Below are 21,001 nucleotides of genomic sequence, written 5' to 3' on the forward strand. Positions count from 1 at the left end.
AGAGAGAGAGAGTCACATACACATTTAACCTTCTTTCTCCTTTTCTACACTCTGTGTATACATCAGCTCCCCAGGGTGTTGTTATTATTGAGCACCCCACAGAGATGTTGCAGTAGATACAGTCACTCTCAGTACCATATGCACTACACTTCCCTATACGCAATTGTTAATGCTTTCCCTGTTAATGTTTGATGTAGAAAAATGTAGCTCTATGCAACTTGTTTTTCAGTTTCTGTCTCCATGTTACTGTGTACTCGACAATCTGACTGTGTTCAGCAATGACAGAGAATAACAAGCCGGAATCAACACAGAAGTCTAAGTGCTCAAGCAGCCCTAACACAATCACTAGCTACAATTGATCTGTGTTGGTTAGAAAAAACACTATACATCACACACAGCTTTGATACACATCACCCATAAGCAAAGAACTGCATGACCTCTACAAAGCGACCTCAGCTGACCTCAATACCGCATGCCATCTCTATACAACATCCCCCTTGTATAGAAATGACATGCATTTTCACCTCAGAGGACAACCTCTACAAAGCTATTCTCTCACCATGTGTGTCTACATCCCTCTATTCATCTTTTACCATTTAACATTTGAGAATGTCACCTTCTCCCTGAGATAAGAGCTACTACAAAGTAAAGCCTCACTGGAATGGATAAATACAGTGAGTGAGTATTGCCTCTCCCAACAAGATTACGTTTTCATCCCCGTTAGTGAGCAGGTTTGACTATAAGCAGGATATGTCAAAAACATATGAAGTATTTAACATGATATAAACCATGATATAAGGAACAGCTGAGCCCAGTGTGACAGTGATACAGATCTGGGATTGTCCCTATTAAAGAACAGTATCTGTTAAGCATTTTAAAGTATTTGAGCCAAAGACAGACTCGTTCTCAAAATCCTTGGTCATTCTAATAAATTTTCAACTATTCAGAAGAAAGTGTGACACAGTTACATAATGTCTTTGACTGGGATGAATAAAATTAAATTACTGATTTTAATGCATTTCTTTCTTCAATACCGACTGAATGTTAATAGAGAAGACTCATACACTGTTGTGTTTGGTAGTAAAATACTGGCGTTCAGAAAACCCAACAAGCTTTCAGCTCCACAACTGCTTTCGATGACAACATTTAACAACCGTATCCCACAGAGAATTTAATATATGACCGCAGCCCCCCACGGTATCTCTCAGGCTCAACAATAACAATCTGTAACAAAGAAAGACAGACAGCTGAGGTCACCAGGAGAGTGGGCCTAAAATTAAATCAGGAACTCAGTTTGCATCTGTGCTGTATTGTAAACAATTTAATTATCCGGTAAAGAAAAAACAGACTTACTCCATATCATAATAAATAAGTGTTCAATAATTGTGCTGCACTGTTCAGCACTCAGTTTAAAAATCTGAACTGATCAGCATGAATTTCCATCGTTATATGTGAAACAAACCCCATCACAAAGATTCAGTGGTGTATTTCATTTCAGCTGATTCCATATGTCTTAGCAGTTACAGGACAAAAAAGGTCCTTGGTGCTTTTGTTATCCAGCTTTGAAAGGATCCAGAGAGGCTGCTAATTTGGGTAGGCCTCTCATTAGTGCATCACAAATCAGGTAACAGACATCTGCAGAAGAGTGAACCTCGTAACACTTCAACTACTCAAGCCAGATGGCTCAGACAGGATGAACCCAACAGAGACCACTTAGGAACAGGAAAGTATGTCACACATTAAGAGACAAAACTGTCAGGATTCACTTGTCCCACTGTGAGCTTAACAAAAAGTGTTAGTGCAATTCCCACATTTTGAGCCCTTGCATTTTTTTAAATAATAAGAATAGTAAAACTCCTGCCATACAAAACACACTGCAAAAAGTGTAATGGAATGTAAAAACATTAAACTGTAAATTATATTAGAACATCAAATGTATTTAATAAGGTATTCAACTCAATACATTAGCATTAAATTACATGAAAACAACTCTGCTCTCTGCCCTGTATTTCAAAGCCACTAGGACATTTTTGAATAATGTGCCGAAAGGTTTTTGTGACATTTTAAATGTCATGAGGCAGTTTGTCCTTGCATCCACCTGAAAATGACAAGTGTAAACTTGAACTTAAAGTTCTCAACCTTTTAGTCTGGGGACAAAATCTAAAATGAACCTTGTATGGACAAGAAATACAGTTTGGATGTTTTTTATGTCTGCGCTTGCTGCATCTGTCCTCTGCATGGATCGAAAAAGAAGTACAGTGACAGTGTAAAATGCTGCAATGTGTTCTTCATATGGACACACATACCACATAATATTAGTAATTGTATGTTTTATCATCTGTTTTCGGTTAACAAAGTTTAGTGTGTTGTTCCTCCCATTACAATATTGTAGTTTAAATAATAAAATCGTGATCTGTTTAGAGCATCTGTAGTTTAAGAAATGCTGCATTTATTCACTTTTAATATTTCATATTTCACATTGCTGCTAATAAGAGTAAGTGAAAAAAGCTGTCATATATTGTAAAGTAAAAAAGTAAGTAAAAAATAATTAGACATAAACATGTAGACTAGGAATATTAAAATGGTCCAATTTATTTGATTATCATGGATTATTTCTCTGTGCGTCTGGTCTATGATTAGTAGAACATAAATGGACAATTTTATTCATGTTTAAATGAAAAATAATATACATGATCACTTTGTCACTAAGTACACATCTAACTAGTTGCCTTAGATTGGCTTTTTGATTATGCTTTTACAAAACTAAAAAAAACAAGAAATCTTTTTCTCATGTTGTTCCTTCACTAACGCTGTCAACACTAAGTTGTCTTTCATGCACTGCCAGTTTCTTGCTAATTATTTTTCCCATGCTGTCACAGCTCATTGGCTCTATTTATCAAATTCCATATCTCCCCTTTCATAACCAATCAAATATATTCCTGTGTTTCAACCTATTGGAAGATGAAAAGATCACAAGGTAGTCTGCTTCCTCCAAGCACCACCATGTTCTTTAGAACAAGTTCACCGCTGTCATCTATTTCAACTTCTATCTACATGGGCTTGGAAGATGTGACACTTTAAATGAAAACTTTTGTATGTCATTGTTATAACACTGCTATTCATCTCAACTTTATACCTCCCTATTAAGATGACATATGGAGTGATTTCAGCCATATACCAATTTTTCTGTACTAGACCAGCAGTGGACTGTGCCAGGTAAAGCTTGTGAAAGACAAACTGCAAAGCAATAAGAAAAGAAAGCGCAGCAACACTAAAATGTGATTTTAAACAAATGAATTAATTCATTTTCAACACTGGTTCACACACAAAATGGACTTGAAGATGTGTGTGACTCTGAGCATATAAAGACATGTGCTAATGCCCCCTTCTCATGCTGTTTACTTCACTATACAGCCTCTAATGGTTACATACCTCATCATAAGAAACATCCATGTTCTTTTCTTTGTCTCAGAAGCCAAGTATGATTTACCAAATGGCATAATTAATAATAAAAGTGCAATTCAAAATGCTCTTTGCATGCAAGAAACAACAATTCAACAACAGCAGCTTTTATCCATTGCCAGGTCTGTGTCTACTTCCCTCTGTGGAGCAACACCACTGACAAGGCAGTTTCCAATTATAGAAGCCTGACACTCATCAAGAGGAGTAAGTTTCACTGTTCCCTGAACCCCTCTAGTGGCACCTTCACTTTGCCAGCATGCAGCAACACATTTATTGGTGTCAACTTTGATATTCGACCACTTCTTAATTTCGGTTCAGCTCTCAGAGCTCAGGAGCATTCACTGCTGCTCAGATATGCTGCCATTCAACTTTTGCAGTCAGTGTGGCCTCAAACATTAAAATAATCCTATTTATTTTACGTTGTGAGAAGTTTCTATGTTTGCATTCATCAATAGATTGGTTTAATTGGTTGTTTGATTGTGGTCAGTCAGGCAACCACTTCAACAATTATTGAATAGATTTTTTACACATGGACAGTCACCAGAGGATGAATCCTACTGACTTTTGCATTGTTGGTTTTAAGTCAAATATCTTGAAAACCTATTGGACGGATGCCCTTGAAATTTGCAAAACATATTCAGGTTCCTTAGAGGATACATTCTAATGACTTTGACAATCTCTCAACTTTTCATCCAAGTCATAATTCCAGTTTTCGGAAATCTTTGCTTTATGACAAAATACATGAACTACTAAAGCCTCAGCTGTACTTTGTCTTTAGTGCTATATACAGCAGACAAAACTAAGATGATAAACCGGGTATATATTACTTCCTAAACGTCAGCATGTTCGCATTGTCAGAGTGAGTATGTTAGCATGCTGATGTGAGTATTTAGCTCAAAGCATTGCTGTGTAAGCAATCAAATTAGTAGCTATGGTACAGCATCACATAGCTGCTAGCATGGGAGCAGACTCTTAGTCTTGTGCACGCATTCCTTCGGCCTTTATGTGTATGTATTGAGTGCATTTACTCAGCAAATTTAATTTAACACATTACATTGGATGACATTGCCTCTTTCTTCTGTTTTCCTACTGTGTGAAAACAAGGATAACAACACAAATCCAACAAGTGTAGTTGCTCGATAAACAGTCACACAACAGAATGTTTACATTCACTCCACTACTGCAGATAAGGTGTGAGAAAATCTATGATGGGTTTGCTGACAGCTCACCATAATACTCCTGCTTAAATGATAGAAAATATTTTTAGGTTAGATCACAGAAAGCTATGTTTGAAATGTTACTCTTTGCTCTAAATGAGCTCTAATGATTCCTCCTCTGCTCCAACTGAAATGTAGCAAAGCACAAAAGGTCGTATTTTACTAGATACTGGCGATGTTTCAGAGGATTTAATTACTTAAGATACCCACACTGTTGACCCATGCGTAATTACTCGCAGCACATTCCTCAAATTAGAGACTGCAAATGGGGCGCATGCCTCACTCCTGCTGCTGTGTGAAGCTGGGTTAAGGCTAAAAGGAAAATAAATCATACTGTACATTCTACAAGTAGTTGTAAAGGACATTATTGTCAAGTTTAACTCATTTATCGAATCAATTTAACTGTTTAGTCTATACATTGACTATTAAATATATAATTGACAACTGAAATAGGGAAAAATGCCCATCACAATTTTTTAAGACAACAACAAGCTCGGTTAATCACCTAATTGTTTCAGCTCTTATCTGAATGGGTTCAGATTCTGAACAGCAAAAAATATTGTATTGTTGAGAATTGAAATCAATTTTAGATGAAAGAACAAGTCCAAGATAAACATTAAAGGCTTTTCGGGGGTTAGGTGAGGTCTGTGTGTGTGCCTTCGATAACAAAAGCTAGAAAAAGCACTTTGCAGTTAGTTATAAAAGGTATATAATAAGCTCTTGGAAACACAATTTTCTTTTAAGCCTGTGTCAAATATATCAAGTGAAAAATAAGTACAATTCAAGTAAACTCTTCAAATATGGTCAGACCTACATTGCTACATTGTTTTCAATATAGGAACAGAAGACACATTTTTAACCTTCAGTTTGGCCTCAATGGATCTTGGTTATGTGGCAGCATAGGGACAGTGGTTTATAACCACTGTGTATTTGGTGCAGCCTAAATCCTGATTTCTTTCAGATCTTTGGAGCTCTATTCATCACCAGAGAATACACCAGGGAGCAGAGGCACAAGGATACTGGGGGGTAATTATATGTACATAACTCCTCTCTGGAGGGAGGAGAGACACTCAGAGAGCACAAGAGAGCAAGAGAGAGAGCCACTGGAGAAAGGTAAGTCTGTCGCTTCGATAGAAAGCAACAGCATTAGAGAGTCAGTAAATATCAGCAAGTGAAAGAGTGAGTGTGATCTACACTAGCAGAAGAGGTATACAAAAACAGTATAACCACTTCAATAAATTTCAGTAAGAAAAAGAGAGTTGTCTTTAGCAGACTGTGCTGGCTAGCAAGGCACTCCGCAAACTGCACTTCCTGAACAAAGAGACACAAATATAACTAACATGACAAAATGTGCATATTAATCCTGAAACAAAGTCAACTTTGTGACTCAAAAGGCACAGAACTACAAACATGCATTTATGGAACCTTATGTGATATTCACATTTGGCCGAAAGTCCACTTCAACCATAAATACTATGTACATTATTATTTCTCCCACTTGACCCCATGATTAAGGTATACAACATGTTAAATCATTTATTGCAGAAAAACAAACACACAAAAAACAAGCACTTAGTAGTATAATTATCCTTTGGCTCATTAACTAGCAATTAGTAGCTACCATAGTTACTAATTTAATGAAACACGCAGTATAATAAGACCAGATTTCTCCACAATATAAAAGGTGCAACACGTCTTTTGCAAAAAAATAAGTCAAGCAGCATTGGGTGTTATATCTTAATTTACCGTCTCCACTTTTGACACCTCCACTTTCTTATATCCCTGCTGAGTTTTATCTCTTCAAAGGCTGAAAGGCATTCTCCTCAAGGTCACAGCTACTCATTGCAATAAAGGTGGTGAAAAGTTCACGTTTTTAATTGTGATTTATAGGTATATGAATCACTGCATCACTGCCCACGCATAAATCCATAAATCTTATAATAAAGCAGTCAGAGAATGCAGTAGATAGATAAGAGAGACTAGAGAAACTATATGAAAAGATTTACACTCTGAACAACATGTAATGAAATAAAATCCCTCTCTTCTCTTTACGTCACATTCAGTACAGCTGACTCAAAAGGCCTGTGTATGCTTGGTTATATGGCACACACATTCTCAGAGCAAACTCATAAAAAACAAAAAGATAAACTCCAACTGCATCTGGTGTTGAGGATACCAACCTTAAGCAGGCAAGGACAAACTGCAGAAAAACCTTTAAGTGGGAGGAAAGGCCACTTTCTCTGCAGTGACAGATTTACTGGGGTGGCATGGGTTGGCTTGTGGTTAGGTTTAGGTAGCTAGCCATATATATAAAATAAATGTTAAAAAATGTATAAAAGCCAAACTGTAATGTCTGAGTGCACGTGAATCAAGCAAGAGATGAACCTCCCCAAACAGGAGTTGTTCATTACTTCACGGGCAGTGCAACTTCATCTGTGACACAACAGTTGTGAGATGAACAGAAGGTAAAAAAAAAAAAATGTATTTACATAAAAATAAAAATAAACCAGCAAACTGACTTGCCACAGTGTGGTGCCAGGAGCTGCAAGAGAACACACGGTTGGTACAACACCCAGCTGCTGCTAGCCACCCCTGCAGTGGGCAGCAGCTCCGTCATCATTTGGGTTTTTTCCCAGGCAAATATTGTATATGTGATTGTTTGTGATTAAATCAGCAAGTATGTATATATTTCTACCATGCCTTTCCCTAGATCCACCCCTGATTCTCTGTGAAAAGTACCAGCTTTCTTTTTGTTCATACACACTAAACAACTATCCACTGCAGGAAGAAAGTCCTTTGGCACAGGAGAATGACCCAGTTCGCAGTGTATATAGATGACAGCAGCCAAACGTCACTTTCTTGTCCGTCTTTAGAACAACCACGGCCCCTTCTGGGTGAAGCAAGCCCTGTGGCACCATGCCTGGAAGCTGTTGTGTCGCAGTTTGCACATCAAACGATTAAAAAAAAGCCAGTTTACGATTTTCTTCACTTTCTTAATCAACAAAGAACCGTTAATCTGCATTGACACAACATGACTGTTTGCCTTGCTGGCCATAGGATTTTGGTTCCTAATAGCTAAAAAGCAATACGGTATTCTCATTTTATGGAATTAAATTGGCAAACACCTTGGAATTTACATTTACCACCAGTCAAATTAGAGGGGCTATTTTCACCCAAAAGGGGGCGGGGTACCCGGATGGGCTGCACTCATCTACAGCCTCAGAGATGGGACTGGCTTAGACCCAGAAGACAAACAATGATTCAATACGATGGACAGACCAGTGCAGTCTCATTACATACTAACTCAGGGGAAAAATTCTAGAGGGCATACCTCACTCATTATGGCACACACGCTCTATGTTGTTTGTGTACCGTGCAGCTCACAACTTTAAAACCTCTCTTTTAAATCGCAGTGCACAGCGGATACATGCAGCACTGAAGCAGCTGTGGGTAGTACATGAACCATATCAGATATCAAATACAACCAAGTTCTCTCGATGCTTAGATATATTTTAATGAATTATGTTGCAAATTGTGTTCTCTATTCAAACATACTAGATATTTTAATAATGTGACATAAATCAAACAAATTTCCTCTCTCTTTTTCTCTTTCTTTTTATTGCTTCCTCTTTAACTTCCACGCTGCCCATTTGTAGCTAGTGCAATCCTGACACTGGGTGTGTGTGATAAATGGAGCAAGACAAGAGAAGACAAATGGGTTAAGATGCCGATGAGATTTCATTCCCTCGTGGTGCACCCACTGTATGGGGATGGCGTGGTTTCAGAGTGTCAGGTGAGACTGAAACCAAAGCTGGCTGTGCATTTTGCCGGAAAACAAAGACAATGAAGAATGGCAGTGCTATAAATGTCGTCCACAACCTCAAGCAAAAGCCGGGTGTCAAGTATGAGTGAAGCAAGGGGAGACTTATTGTGATGCCATTTTCAAGTCATATGAACCTACATGTTTAAGTGTAGTTTTAAGGAGTAGCATTGTTATTTGATGCCTTCATTATCAGTATCCATAACCATAGCAAAAACAAAGTCTGAAAACTACTAACTTCTGGATAATTAATCTCACAATCTTGAGTTTAATGTGTTACTTTACAGCACATTAACTACACAAGCAGCAGGAGAAATGGGGTTCTAATGGTCAAGATACATTTAGCATTTTCAACTCGTTTTTTTACATTCCAAAACCCTGCAGCCTTTGAAATACGAATGTCTGATATGTTACAGTTGAGCCTTGAGTCATCTTGGACTAAATGATGCAGATGCACACAGGCAGGTAGGGCATTCCTGAGGGAAAGGATGGAAGTAGGGCACAGCCATTCAGTGCTCCAAGATGCCCTGCAGACACATCACATTTTTTCATCACCCCTGCATCTAGAAGAAATAAGTGTAGAGAAAAGTGTAACAGACTACCTCATTTTCGGTGAGGTGTGCATATGTAGACAAATAAAAGAGTATGGCAGGAATAGCAGGGCCTCTACAACTGCTGTATTCACATTGTGAGGCTGTTTCCTTGATTCCTTTCTTGCACAAACGCCACCGCCAGGCAAACCTTTCTTGACATGAATCGGAAAAGGTGTCAAGTGTGACAAACATCAGGCTGAGGCTAACCAAATGTGCTATTGGTGACGTGCTTTGTCATCATGACGTAAAAGTTATGTCGATTCCTCCTTTTTCCTTATTTCCAGTGACACGTGAGCACATCTATGCATGTTGCTGCCTTGGGAAGACCGCCAAGCTTGAAACATTTTACAATCAAATAGCTCCCATTCCAACAACATTTATATTCACATTTGTATTTGGATTCTGCTTTTATATGCATGTATTTTGTATACTTTTGTATTCCTCATAAAAACACTTGCACAGAAGATTTGAAAAATATCTCATATCATACAATGTTTACATCAGCTTGCAGTTGTCTTCTTCTTTTCCTGATGCATTGCCACGCCTCTTGGCTTTTAACTGTTGCTGTGTTTCCGTATGGTCCTACTGTTGGAGAAAAAGGAAATCTAAGAAATACTCATTTTAAAACAAAAACGATGGTTGCATCAGAAACATCATTCATCCAACTGCAGACCAGAGAAAGTAGGGGTTTAACCATCCTTCGATCCAGATTGATTGTATTGTTTCAATGATCAATACTTTAATATAATCAATTCAGAGTAAAAACATCTATCCATATCATCTTTAAGCCTTTATTTTGACATTTTTATGGCACGTCTGTCACCCTTTCCGTCCAAGCCCATCTTCCTAAACATTCAAACAGTAACTATCCAGTATGCTAATGCTCGCTGTCAACGTGTCTTTTTTAGTCTTTTATGAAGATGCTGCAACATTTCCATTGGTGTAACTGAGCGTGATTTCTTAGCGGAAACAACTTTGCTCCAGGGCAGTCTGTGTTTTTCCACTCATCCTCAGCTGTGTTTCTGACATGAGATCAGGTGGATAGTGTGTTGTTGCTGACTGACAGAGTACCTGTAATGAAAAGTAAGTATTCCCGACAATAAATAGAGTTTTATACAAGCTTATAGGCCTATTTTAACTCTAGGTTTGGCATTCGTTAAGCAAAGAGTACAAGTATAAGTACAAGTAAGTTACGATTTTTGGTATGGCTGCGCTGCTGCTGGGACTGAGTAAAAATTAATCTTGGCCACAACGACAATACTCTGTTGTTAAAATCTCACAGCAGGGATCAACTGAGTCTGAAAAAAGCATAAGAACTTTGTTTGCTTTGTGTGAAGGGAGATAGCAATCAACCAGGCAGAAAAGCAGTGACAGAAGGTTTTTATGTTTCATCTAGATAGCCTTGTTGGATTGCTGTGAACTGACTTGCTGTAACTGGCTTGCTTTAACTCTCCTGCTTGATAAGAACTCCTTTCAACAAGAACTTCCCCATCTTCTCCTATTCTCAAAGAATAATCTCCCTATACTCGTTCTTTGCTGCACTCTTCTCACTGTCCTCAAAGTATCCTCATGAGATCTCCTCACTAATGAAATCAGTGCACCCCTCCAACTAATGTAGCCATGGTGACTATTTCCCAAATGAGCAAGGTGACCTTCTGTGAATGCATTCAGGGAAAATGCAAGCAGATTATGATTCACATAAAACAGGATAGATCTTTTTCATACTTAATTAATCTAATTTATTGTACAACTGGCCATAAAGTTGTGCCATGCAGATTAACAGTAGAACTGTACATTACATGTGTGGATGGAATTGTTAAAGGCAGACCATTGTCAATATTATCTCTAATGGGGGCTCACAGATTGCACTGGTTCTTACAGATTTACTATCAATATTCTTACAACTCCCTTTCTGTAAGATTGACAGATAGGGACTAGCATTCTGTATGTCTCTGAAAATCTGATGAATGTATGCTGTCAAGTGTCTGTGAAAGGTGAAAGCTACAATCCTAAGTTTGAGGTTTTTAGCCTCCACTTTCATTGGGAGTGACATTGACATTTTTGTTGTTTATGGCAAAATATCTATCTTTGGATTCTTCGCACTGCATGGATCAGACGGATGTAAGGGATGTCATAACCACATTTCAAGTCATAGCCAAGAGAGAAGTGAGCATCTATACAGATGGCCAATGTTACACTAAACAAAAATGTAGAACATTGCAGGAAGACACTGTGACAGTGGCAGGCAGGCAGACAGCTTGCCACAACTGGGCCAGAAGAAGCACTTTGCATTTTGAACAAGTTGCACTGCTAGACCGAATAGTGAAAACAGAGTTGTACAACAGCAAAACCGATGGAAGAGAGAATAAAGACTTAGCTAGTTGACATAACTGAGCCACGATGCTGCTGTTAGAGTTGGGATTTAATATAACTGAATGACTACATTTAAGAGGACCAGAGTCTTGTTCTCTGTGAAAGAGCAGCCACCTTTCAAGCCTACAGCAAGTATTTGATATTAAAAAGGGTTTAGGTGGATCACTTTATTTAATTTGACCTTTTTAAGTTACACAGAAATATTATGTTATGCTATGTCCATGTGTGGTTATATAGGTCAGACAAAAGACTGATTGCACAGCAGACATTTTGGCATGTCATACCACGAACCAGGTGTATCAACGATTGCTGCACATTCCAATAAGTGGAGGTCTTTCTATTGTGCATGCTGGTTCACTGTCACTGTTACTGGAACACTTAATGGAACTGAGCCATTGTTACTGTTATTAAGTCCACCGGTGTTTTTTTTTTTTTTACTGTGACAAGACAAAATGTCTTCTGTGCAACCACTCCATAAGCACATGTTCAGTGTCATGGCACAGGACGGGTTAGATCTCAAAATGTCTTGTTTGCAAAAATGTTACTTTCTCGGCTAATAAACAGTGTATCTTTACTTCTGTAAATAAAATGTAACAGTCCAGATTTACAAACCATTAACAAAAATGACGTGAAAAATTTAATTTTGGACCCACAAAGACAACGGCTGCATAAAGTGGCAAATGGGAATGACTGGAAATGACAGGACCATGACTTTATCCACAAGAGATAGTTTTGAAAAAATATTTTCATGAAGCTCACTGTCATTATAAAAGGTGATAAACCAAGCAAAGCTAGATAATCCGGATCTAACTTGTGTACAACAGGTCTCTGATGATGATGTAACTACAAAAAATGGTGGACAATTTGAAGAGTTCTACTAATGGTTCTGTAATAGGAGCCATCAAGATCAGCCTCTCAATTCTTCCCCATGGGTCTGCTACAAAATCCATCTCCTGTTAATAAGCAAATGGTCCTGTACCGATTTATTAGCCAGTGAAATCCCCATAGTGACAGCAAATCAACTTATGAGTCATGGTCTTAAACTGCTACTCCGCCCAAAATCTTTTCAATATCAAATACACACACCCTGCAGGGCTTGTAATGTAGCAGATAACTACATCCTTCATGGAGAGATTGCCATAGCCATCTTGAGTTCACGTCAGTTACAGTGGATTACAGCGGAAAAAGGGACCACAATTCCCATAGAAACTTGTCAAAAAACTCAACCCAACACACATCTGCTGTCTGTCATATGCACAGTATATTACTAACATTCAGTTTTGCCATTATATGCAAAAATCTCCATTTGTAGCCAGTATGGTAGGTTGTAAACTTTGCTTTTGTATGCGTTTGTCACAGGTTACAGCAAGTCATCATGCAAGCGAAAAAACAAAGCGGAACATTTAGCCATAATTTGGCAAAACAATAACCATGTTTCCATCCAAATAAATCACAACCTTAACCGAATTTTGTGTAATTTGACAAAAGAAAATGCGAATGAATGCTTGTTTTCCATCCACTACTGTTATGCGATTATTAAGAGTTGGTTCATTGACATAAGCAGTAAGTGGTGCCAAATCTATGGTCGGAAAACCAGAAGAAGGCACAATATGATGACGTGATTAAAAGAGCTTCAGTTGAACCTCAAATGGTGAAGGGAACCAAAAATGCAAATTACAGATGACCCCGTGTTTCTGCAGTAAAGTTCTATTTTATGACACATCATAACACTGAAGCTGTATTTTACTGTATACCACAAAGGGGCAGAAATAAAAATATATATATTAGATATATAGATATGAACGTGATCTGTTTCTGCTTTTGTTTGTAACTACATCCAGGCTTGTAGGGCTGTATCTGACTTAGAATTTTGTCACTCTAATTTGATTTGGATGTTTAATACGAAGATTTGACTATTTGTTCCTTTTTTTTAAGTTTGGCACCACACTTAACTCCTCAGTCAACGCAGTTCCTGTGGTGGAAATGCAGCTAGCTACATGAGTCTCATGAGGCCCTTAGCTGAGAGTCATCCTCCTTCTCTCTCCCTACTTTTTTGTCATGTTCTAGCTGTCATTTTAAAAGCCAATAAAAGCCCAATATATATAAAGATACATTTTTTATTTTTAAAAATGCAGATATTGCGATTCATTCATTTCGCTTTCTTTAACAATGATGTAGAGCTAGAGGAAGGCGGTTGTCCAAGTGGTGACGATGCAACCCACTAGAGGGTTTCTTTTATGTTTGTTGACCAGAGCAGGCTGGTTCAGATGTGTGTGTGGCAAGTCTTCAGATGAGAGCTGACAGATGTGGCAGGAGACATGTGGGCCTAAGAGGCAAATCATTCTCGACCAAGATGCTGAAAGAGGAAGGGCAATCAATAGATGTAAACAGCATGTGTGAGAGCAAGAGAGCGATACAAATGGACAACAGGAACAGATGAAAACAGGGTAGGGGAGTATCTGTATGTCAGTATGAGCCTATGTGCATGAACCAGTTTTATTTGTGACTGTGCCTGTGTTTGCATCAGTGAATCAGGAGATGAGAGGATGTATGTCTCAAGACAACGCACTGATTGAAAGAGAAAGAAAGAAAATTGGCAAAGGGAAAAAAGGAATAATCAAAAGCTGAAGGAAGTAATCTGAGAAACCAAGCACCATGCATGAGGTATTAAGGTATTGCATGACTGACAGTTACCACAACAGCACACTCCATTACAGTGCAGTGTATGAAACCCTGATCATGTTCAGGGAGCCTTGCAACTTGCTGTCAGGTTGTTTATTGTTAGTCCATTTCTTCCAGCAGGTTGTATCTAATAGCTGCCGCCCAACTATCTGTTCTATCTGCTCTATTAAAGCCATTGTGTAAGATCTTATGTTACTCCGACATCACTGTATGTGAGGGAATGTGTTACTCCCCAATGTTGTCTACTTGATCAGCATGCCACTGAAAGGAAAGTCGTATACAGTAGAAGGCGGAACAAGACAATCTCAATCATGCCCACTCCCACTGATAAGAGCATACTAAGTGCCTTATGTCGTATAAACCATCCTATTATCACCCGCAGAATCTGATCACCAACACTTGAAATACCAGTGTATTGTTGTAAATCTGTCTGCTCAGCGCTACAGTGGATCAGAGAATTATTCCTATAATATATATCCGCCTTTACAGGATATGAACTGAAAACGGAAAATGGTGGCCTAGTGTTTACTGGAAGGCATTTCCAGTGCATGTATGGTCAAGCACAATAACGAAAGACACAAGCAACCACACAAAAAACACTACAAACCTACTAATTAATGGCATGGAGTGTGGTATTTTGCACTCAAATGGCACAAATACTCTTTGGAAGCAAGTATGCACAACTATGCAACTTTGATGGCTGTGAAACATGATGCAAGTACTGTAGTTATGCTACATCAAGACCATGTGCCTTTTAAAGAGTAATACATGCTGACAAGTCATTTCTGTTTTCATAGTTTTATAGCTTTGATACACATATTCTGACAGAAATAATCAATAATTCATGCGTCTGTATGGTGTCTCTCTAAGCTATCAGCAGACCCTAGACCAGACCAACCAATAGCCCAGCTACAGTCTTTATCACCCTGTGGAGAGTAATATGATCAGTACAGCACAGCCAGCCAAGAGCTCAGGGAATCACCCAGCATCAAGCAGGCAGTCTAGAGAGGCTTTGGCTTGTAGCCGGTTACAAGGCTGTCCTTCAAAAATGGTTTTCATGCATTTTATTAGCCTAGCAGATGACCAGAGAGGAAAACGGAGCCAGGGGGAGCTATTAAAAACAATTGCCTGTTCCTGCCGGTAAAAATTAGATGACCAGTTCTCTGTGCTTCACATACGCTGCTGGAGCAGTGTTTCTATTTGAGATATCACCATTTCAGCACAGCTCCTCTCTTTTATGAAGCAATAATGTTTTCCTAGAGCCAGTCACACAAACTGGCCTGTGGTTCCTGCTGGACACTGTCCAGTTTTCACATTGGACCAATATGTTCCCTAAGCAGGATCCCACTTCGCCTGTTTAACTGTTATGCTCTACAACAACAGCTGTATGCATTAAACATTAATTTCCCCAGTTGGTTGTTTGTTTTGATTTTGGACATGAGTAACTCTGTACACAATTACACTATCCTACAAAATGTAATTTTTTGCCTTTTTATGAAGTTTCGATTGGAAGACGCTGGAATATGTAATGATCAGAGAATTGTCTGCCCTGAAAACAAAGAAAGCAATTCCTGCTACCTCTTTCTTTGTTGTGACACTAAAACTGATGGGAATCAATGAAAAAGATTTGTGTTGTCACTTTACACTCCACAAAACAGCAGCAGAGGCTGCTAAACCGTCACTGCATTTAATACATCGAAGTGTGCCAACTGGCAAAACGTGCAGGGCTCTACCATACAGTACACGTTGTACTGCATGCACAGTGTCAACACAGACTACACTTCATCATCACACCATTTACCAACATATTTAAGCTGAATAAAAAAAAAGATTGGCACTAGACTTCTATGGTTTCCAAATGGGCAATGGCATTAATATTACAATTTAGAGGATTCGTTAAGGTAAGGGCAACCCCTTCACAGGCTTTACTGCCCTTTTACATTTCTTCAAGATGTCCTTTGGAATTAGGATAACATGCTAAAGCTATTCCGGAAACTTTTAATGGTCCAAAACCCTCATTTAACCTAGTAAAAATCAGTAATGTAGTCATTCAACACAAACCAATAAAGACCTGTGTCAAGATAAATGTTCCTGAGGATAGCCTGGTGTTTTAGACGAAGGTTAGGTAACCTTTCAACTGAATTACAGTTAAAAAATGTCACTTCAAAAATGTATTACAGACAAGGCTGACAGGCAGACTGATTGTTAACACTATAGGCTTGCTAATGGATTCTGAGCAGCTGTCAAGTGGCATGGATTTTTATGGCTTCCCATTAGTGCTTCTGATTATATTCCATACACTTACTGAATGGAATATAACCATATTCCACCAACTTCTATGCATACGTTGTATGACCAGTGTCACACAATAGCTGTAATTTAAGAAAATAATGTTCCTGGATTAAATAGAAGACGTCGTATCCCCTCAGTATGTATTACTATACAACTGTCATGATTCTTTTATAACCTATTAATCAGTAAGCTTTTGGCTTTCTTCTAAATAGCTTTTTGCTTTACTTTGTTTGACAGACTAAAATTGACTTCCCACCTCAATATGTCTGCATCAGTTACATCCTAATGCACATGCTCATCTTTCAAAGCCTGGGTAAGTCACAGAACCCGTCTGAAGAACATACTCAATACACCTTTCATTTCTGCCTGAATGAACAGGTCAATAAGACCCAGACAAGGGGCTGACATTCACATAATTGTTAGCTCTGCCCACCCTTCATACTGTGACACTAAACACAGTAGAAAATCTCAGAGTCAAAAATGATCACTCGTAGTCATGACCCATTTCATTAGCCAAGCTACATGATGTTTGATGCTGATCTCTGCTAATGGAAAGTTTAGTACCATGTCCGCAATGTGTTCATTAGCACGTTCTGGACATCTTTCACATGCCTGGGAGTACAGCCATACAGTAGATGTGTATTGGGCCAGTTCTGTAGCAGCCTATGCAGCCATAATCATGGCTGTGACTGGGGTTATATATAGCCACGTACCCAATAGCAGTTCCTGCCTCGCTCACCAACACCCTTGGGATCTAATGACATAGCCAGGGAGTTACGCTTTATACTGACTAAAAATCTCACTCTCTGGCACCAACAGTCACAGTAGGAGGAGGAGGACTGGCTGGAGGAAAATCAACGACCATTAAATACAGCGTAGAGCGAGAGGCCAGGGGTACGTTTTCCAATCTGCTGCTGAGGGGACAAAATGTCCAGATGGAGCACCTTCCATCACTTCCCGCTTCCCTCCTTCGATGTTTCATCCTTTTTTTGTTTTGACATTTTCTTTTCCACCCACTGAATCGCCAAATCTTGACTGCGATTTGACAGAGAGAAGAGAAATCATGATCCTCCTCTTCACTGACATCTTCACAGATAAAGAACCCTCCCCCCAATGGCCGGGACAGGAAAGCAGTAGGGGAGAAATGGGAGAAATGCCATCTTCTCATCAAAGGATGCTCCAGATTCTTTCTGAGGTCTCACAGAGGCCTTGAGCAGCATCCAGGCTCAGCCTAGATAGTGACACATTTGGGTGATGTGTTTTACCTTGGGGCTGCTGGACCTTGCGCCAAACCAGCCGCTCAGGCAAACATATCAACATCTACGGTCCTCTGAGGGAAAGATTTGCTGTCTCTCTCAATACGTAAGATTGATATCAACTGTATGTGTTGAGCAAGCAGCTGGCTCTTCTTATTAGTTTTCTACAGAAGTTGTTTATAACTGTCTTTTATAATCAGAAAATGTGTCTCTCTTTCATGTGATGATATGTGACCTGCTGCTGTCTTGTTAATTGGAAACGCAAATAGCACCCGATCTATATGTAAACAACACATGTATCATACACTGTCTCTGTGTAGGCTAAAGAGTATCTGAAAAAAGCCAGACTGCTGTATATCTGCTTGAAAGATTTCAAGTCCAGAGAAGCAGTTAGCTGTCTTCCCATATCTTAGCTGCATGTTCTCAATGGCTGTCGAGTGTCGAAAGGCCTTTAAAGCACCCCAATAAATGCCAGGAGGGCGAACTTCTTGGTGTTTAAACAATAAAATCAATAGGCCGATATGCCGAGCAATGTTGTTTTCATGAAGAAATTGATTAAAACGTTTTAATATTTGTCTTTTTTGTAATAATGTGCTATTTTTAGGTTTTAGTTCATTGTAATTTACATATAATAAAAAGAACTGATTTTAACTACAGCTGTTCTGCTTTCACGAAGCAGCTGTTGTTCTGATTGTCCTGCAACATGTTGTGCTTCACATAATCACTTACATTGTCATTGTGAACAATGAGCCATGATAGGATTGTACATTATGATTCCTATCTCGAATACAAGATGTGTTGTTTAATGACATCCACACCAGACGAAGGCCCTTGCAAGTCACAGTGGCAGAAGACATGAATCCCAAGGGATGCAAATAAAAAACACAACCAATCAAATGACCCTATTGGCCAACTGCAAATTATGGTGTGCTGGGCAGTGGTGTACAAGGGGCAAAATTGGATTTAGCCTGGTTTTCCTGTATATGTGCTGGAGTGCCTCTTATGTAATTAGCCTCCTGTCTAAAATCTCATTTGTTTGGGTTAATCTACGTGTAATTACCCTCCTGAAGCAGATGTGAAATGTGCTTCTTGAATGACTTTCAATGCAGTCACATTGCATGAACACCTTCTGTTAAATGTCTCTTTCTTAGGATGAATTATAAGTTCAATGCAACATTTCAACATTGCATGGGTGTCTAAGTCCAGCACACCACTTTGCAATGTCACTTCCATCTGTGCTCTCATCACTCCCTCTTTCCCTCCCTCCCCCCTCTCCCTCTCTCCGGCCTCTCCTCCACGTGACTGTTCTGCCACTGTAACAGGGACCATTCGCCCTGACAAGCCAGGGTGCTTTCTATAGTTGACTGGTGACTGGACCTGCAGGCAAGTATCACTCATATCTAAACCAATTTTTCTTTCTAAAAAAGAAAGAAAGGAAATAACGAGCTGTTTCAAAGAAACTTCTGCAACAGTCACTTAAGCCAAGGAGCTGAGGTGACCTTCTCAGATTTCATTTCTGTTGGTCTTTTTTTTTTCTCCCTCCTTCCCAGAACAAGTGAGTAATTAGAGCAGAAACATTTCCCCACACACCCGGGCTGTCTGAGTGCTGAGCTGCTTTTGTGCCTGTCTGTACGCAGAATGGCTTCACTGAAACTGTTCCTGCAAATATTATTGCCGTCATTTCACAGTAGCTGCTCTGGTTAAATACTTACGGTGCAAGCAACGCCTTAAGACCCAGGATTGGTCATACGTGCACAAAGACTATCCCTGTTGTCATGTGTAGTGAGTCAGATTATTGTGTCATTTCAGAGAATGCGGTCACCATGTATTAGTGATGATGGAAAGCCCTCCTACTGTATCGCTTTCCCTCGCAGAGACCAGAGAGTCCTTTCACTTACAAACATGAACACTGGGGCTATCCGGTGATCCTAAAGCTAAGTGTTATGAATCTCTGAAGATCACTAAAGAACACTGGATGTTTCCAGGGAAGTGAACCTATGAATATTTCCTGTGACCCTGCCTCTGGTCAACGCCTACCTTTCATTCCCATCAGTCTCTTTTTTCATTCTACACTAAGTGCATCTCTGTCTGACTAGAGTGCCAGATATACCCTAACTAACAGATAAAAACATAAACGTAAAAGCCTGTGATAATTGTGCATGTAGCTACCACTCATTTAAACCTTTTTACTTTTTTTCTTTCTTTCTTTATCAGGAAATGTGCCTTTTCAGGCTGACACATCTTTCTGACCTAAATTAAACTGCGAACAGTAAGCCCCGTTATGATAAATATATTAAACAGATAGAAGTTGTGGGATAGTGGGTCTAAGTGTGAAAAGAGCCGTGACCGCAATGCCCTTATGACAATAACTGTGTGTCTGTTTCTTTATTTTTGTGTGTCCTTTTCGCTATCGACGGAGCAACCACATACTTTATCCATCCTTTCTTTGCCACTACAGTAGAGTACATAGTGAATGCTTCCGACAGTGTGACACAAAAAGTGATGTAAAACAGAGGTCGAGCATAGGCTGAGCCCCCCCAAAAAATAAAATGTAGTATAACGTCCTGAAAGTTCGGACTAAATACGAGCCAAAAAGACTTATCCGCTATCACGCGTCCGCCAAGCACACAACGCCCATCTTCATCGAGGGGAATTAGAAAGAGACACAAGATGAAGAAAAGCAGTTTCCCTTTTGCCCTTACCGTCGAAGACCTTGAAACGACGACGGCCACGACATCCTGGATTTCTTCAGCCCGGGTCGGTGCCCCGTGTCCACTGCGTAAGTCCGGTCCATGTTCCTCGGGTTGAGGTATCTCTCGGTGTCCGAAAAGCCTCTTTGTCTCACTCGGTCGTTCTTGCGCACTACCAGCGCGTGGTGGAGCGGAGAGATCGCTGCCTGGTTCTGCTGCCTCCACAGATGTTTGGGCGCCTTCGCACTCACGCCGGTTCCGCCGCCGGCGACCAAGGACGCAGTCCCCACTTTCCCGCAGGCAGGGTCCATCCTCCTCGCTAAGTTGGTTTTAAAATATATGTATTTTAAAGAAATAAACACTTCAGGAGCATTCAAATGGAATAACCCGGTTAAGGGTGATGGAAAGGGGAGGAGGGGGCTTGAAAACACTGCGACTTAAGATGTTATTTGAAATTTAAAAAAAAATATAAAATAAAATAAAAATAGCCCCGAAGAAAAAAATGATAACCCTCGAAGTAATTGAGACAACTTTTTAGCTACTCTGGGTCGTCCAGTTTGTTTGTTGGAGCTCACGTAATGAGTTTAACTCCATCAACTTTATCCTCACTGCCCTG

The 21,001-nt window shown here is 39.5% G+C and overlaps 1 protein-coding gene across 1 annotated transcript in view; it reads right to left on the reverse strand.

The window, feature by feature from the left end:
* The window catches only part of pde4d (phosphodiesterase 4D, cAMP-specific), a 129,077-nt gene extending 108,381 nt beyond the window's left edge, over positions 1 to 20,696 (reverse strand). The window contains exon 1 of the mRNA XM_035658504.1: positions 20,398 to 20,696. Coding sequence (XP_035514397.1) covers positions 20,398 to 20,696 — 299 coding nt within the window. The remainder of the gene's footprint in view (positions 1 to 20,397) is intronic.
* Positions 20,697 to 21,001: the final 305 nt, after the last annotated feature.

This window comes from Morone saxatilis, unplaced genomic scaffold (assembly GCF_004916995.1).
Source record: "Morone saxatilis isolate NCDOM2014 unplaced genomic scaffold, NCSU_SB_2.0 Contig16, whole genome shotgun sequence".
Lineage (NCBI taxonomy): Eukaryota > Metazoa > Chordata > Actinopteri > Moronidae > Morone > Morone saxatilis.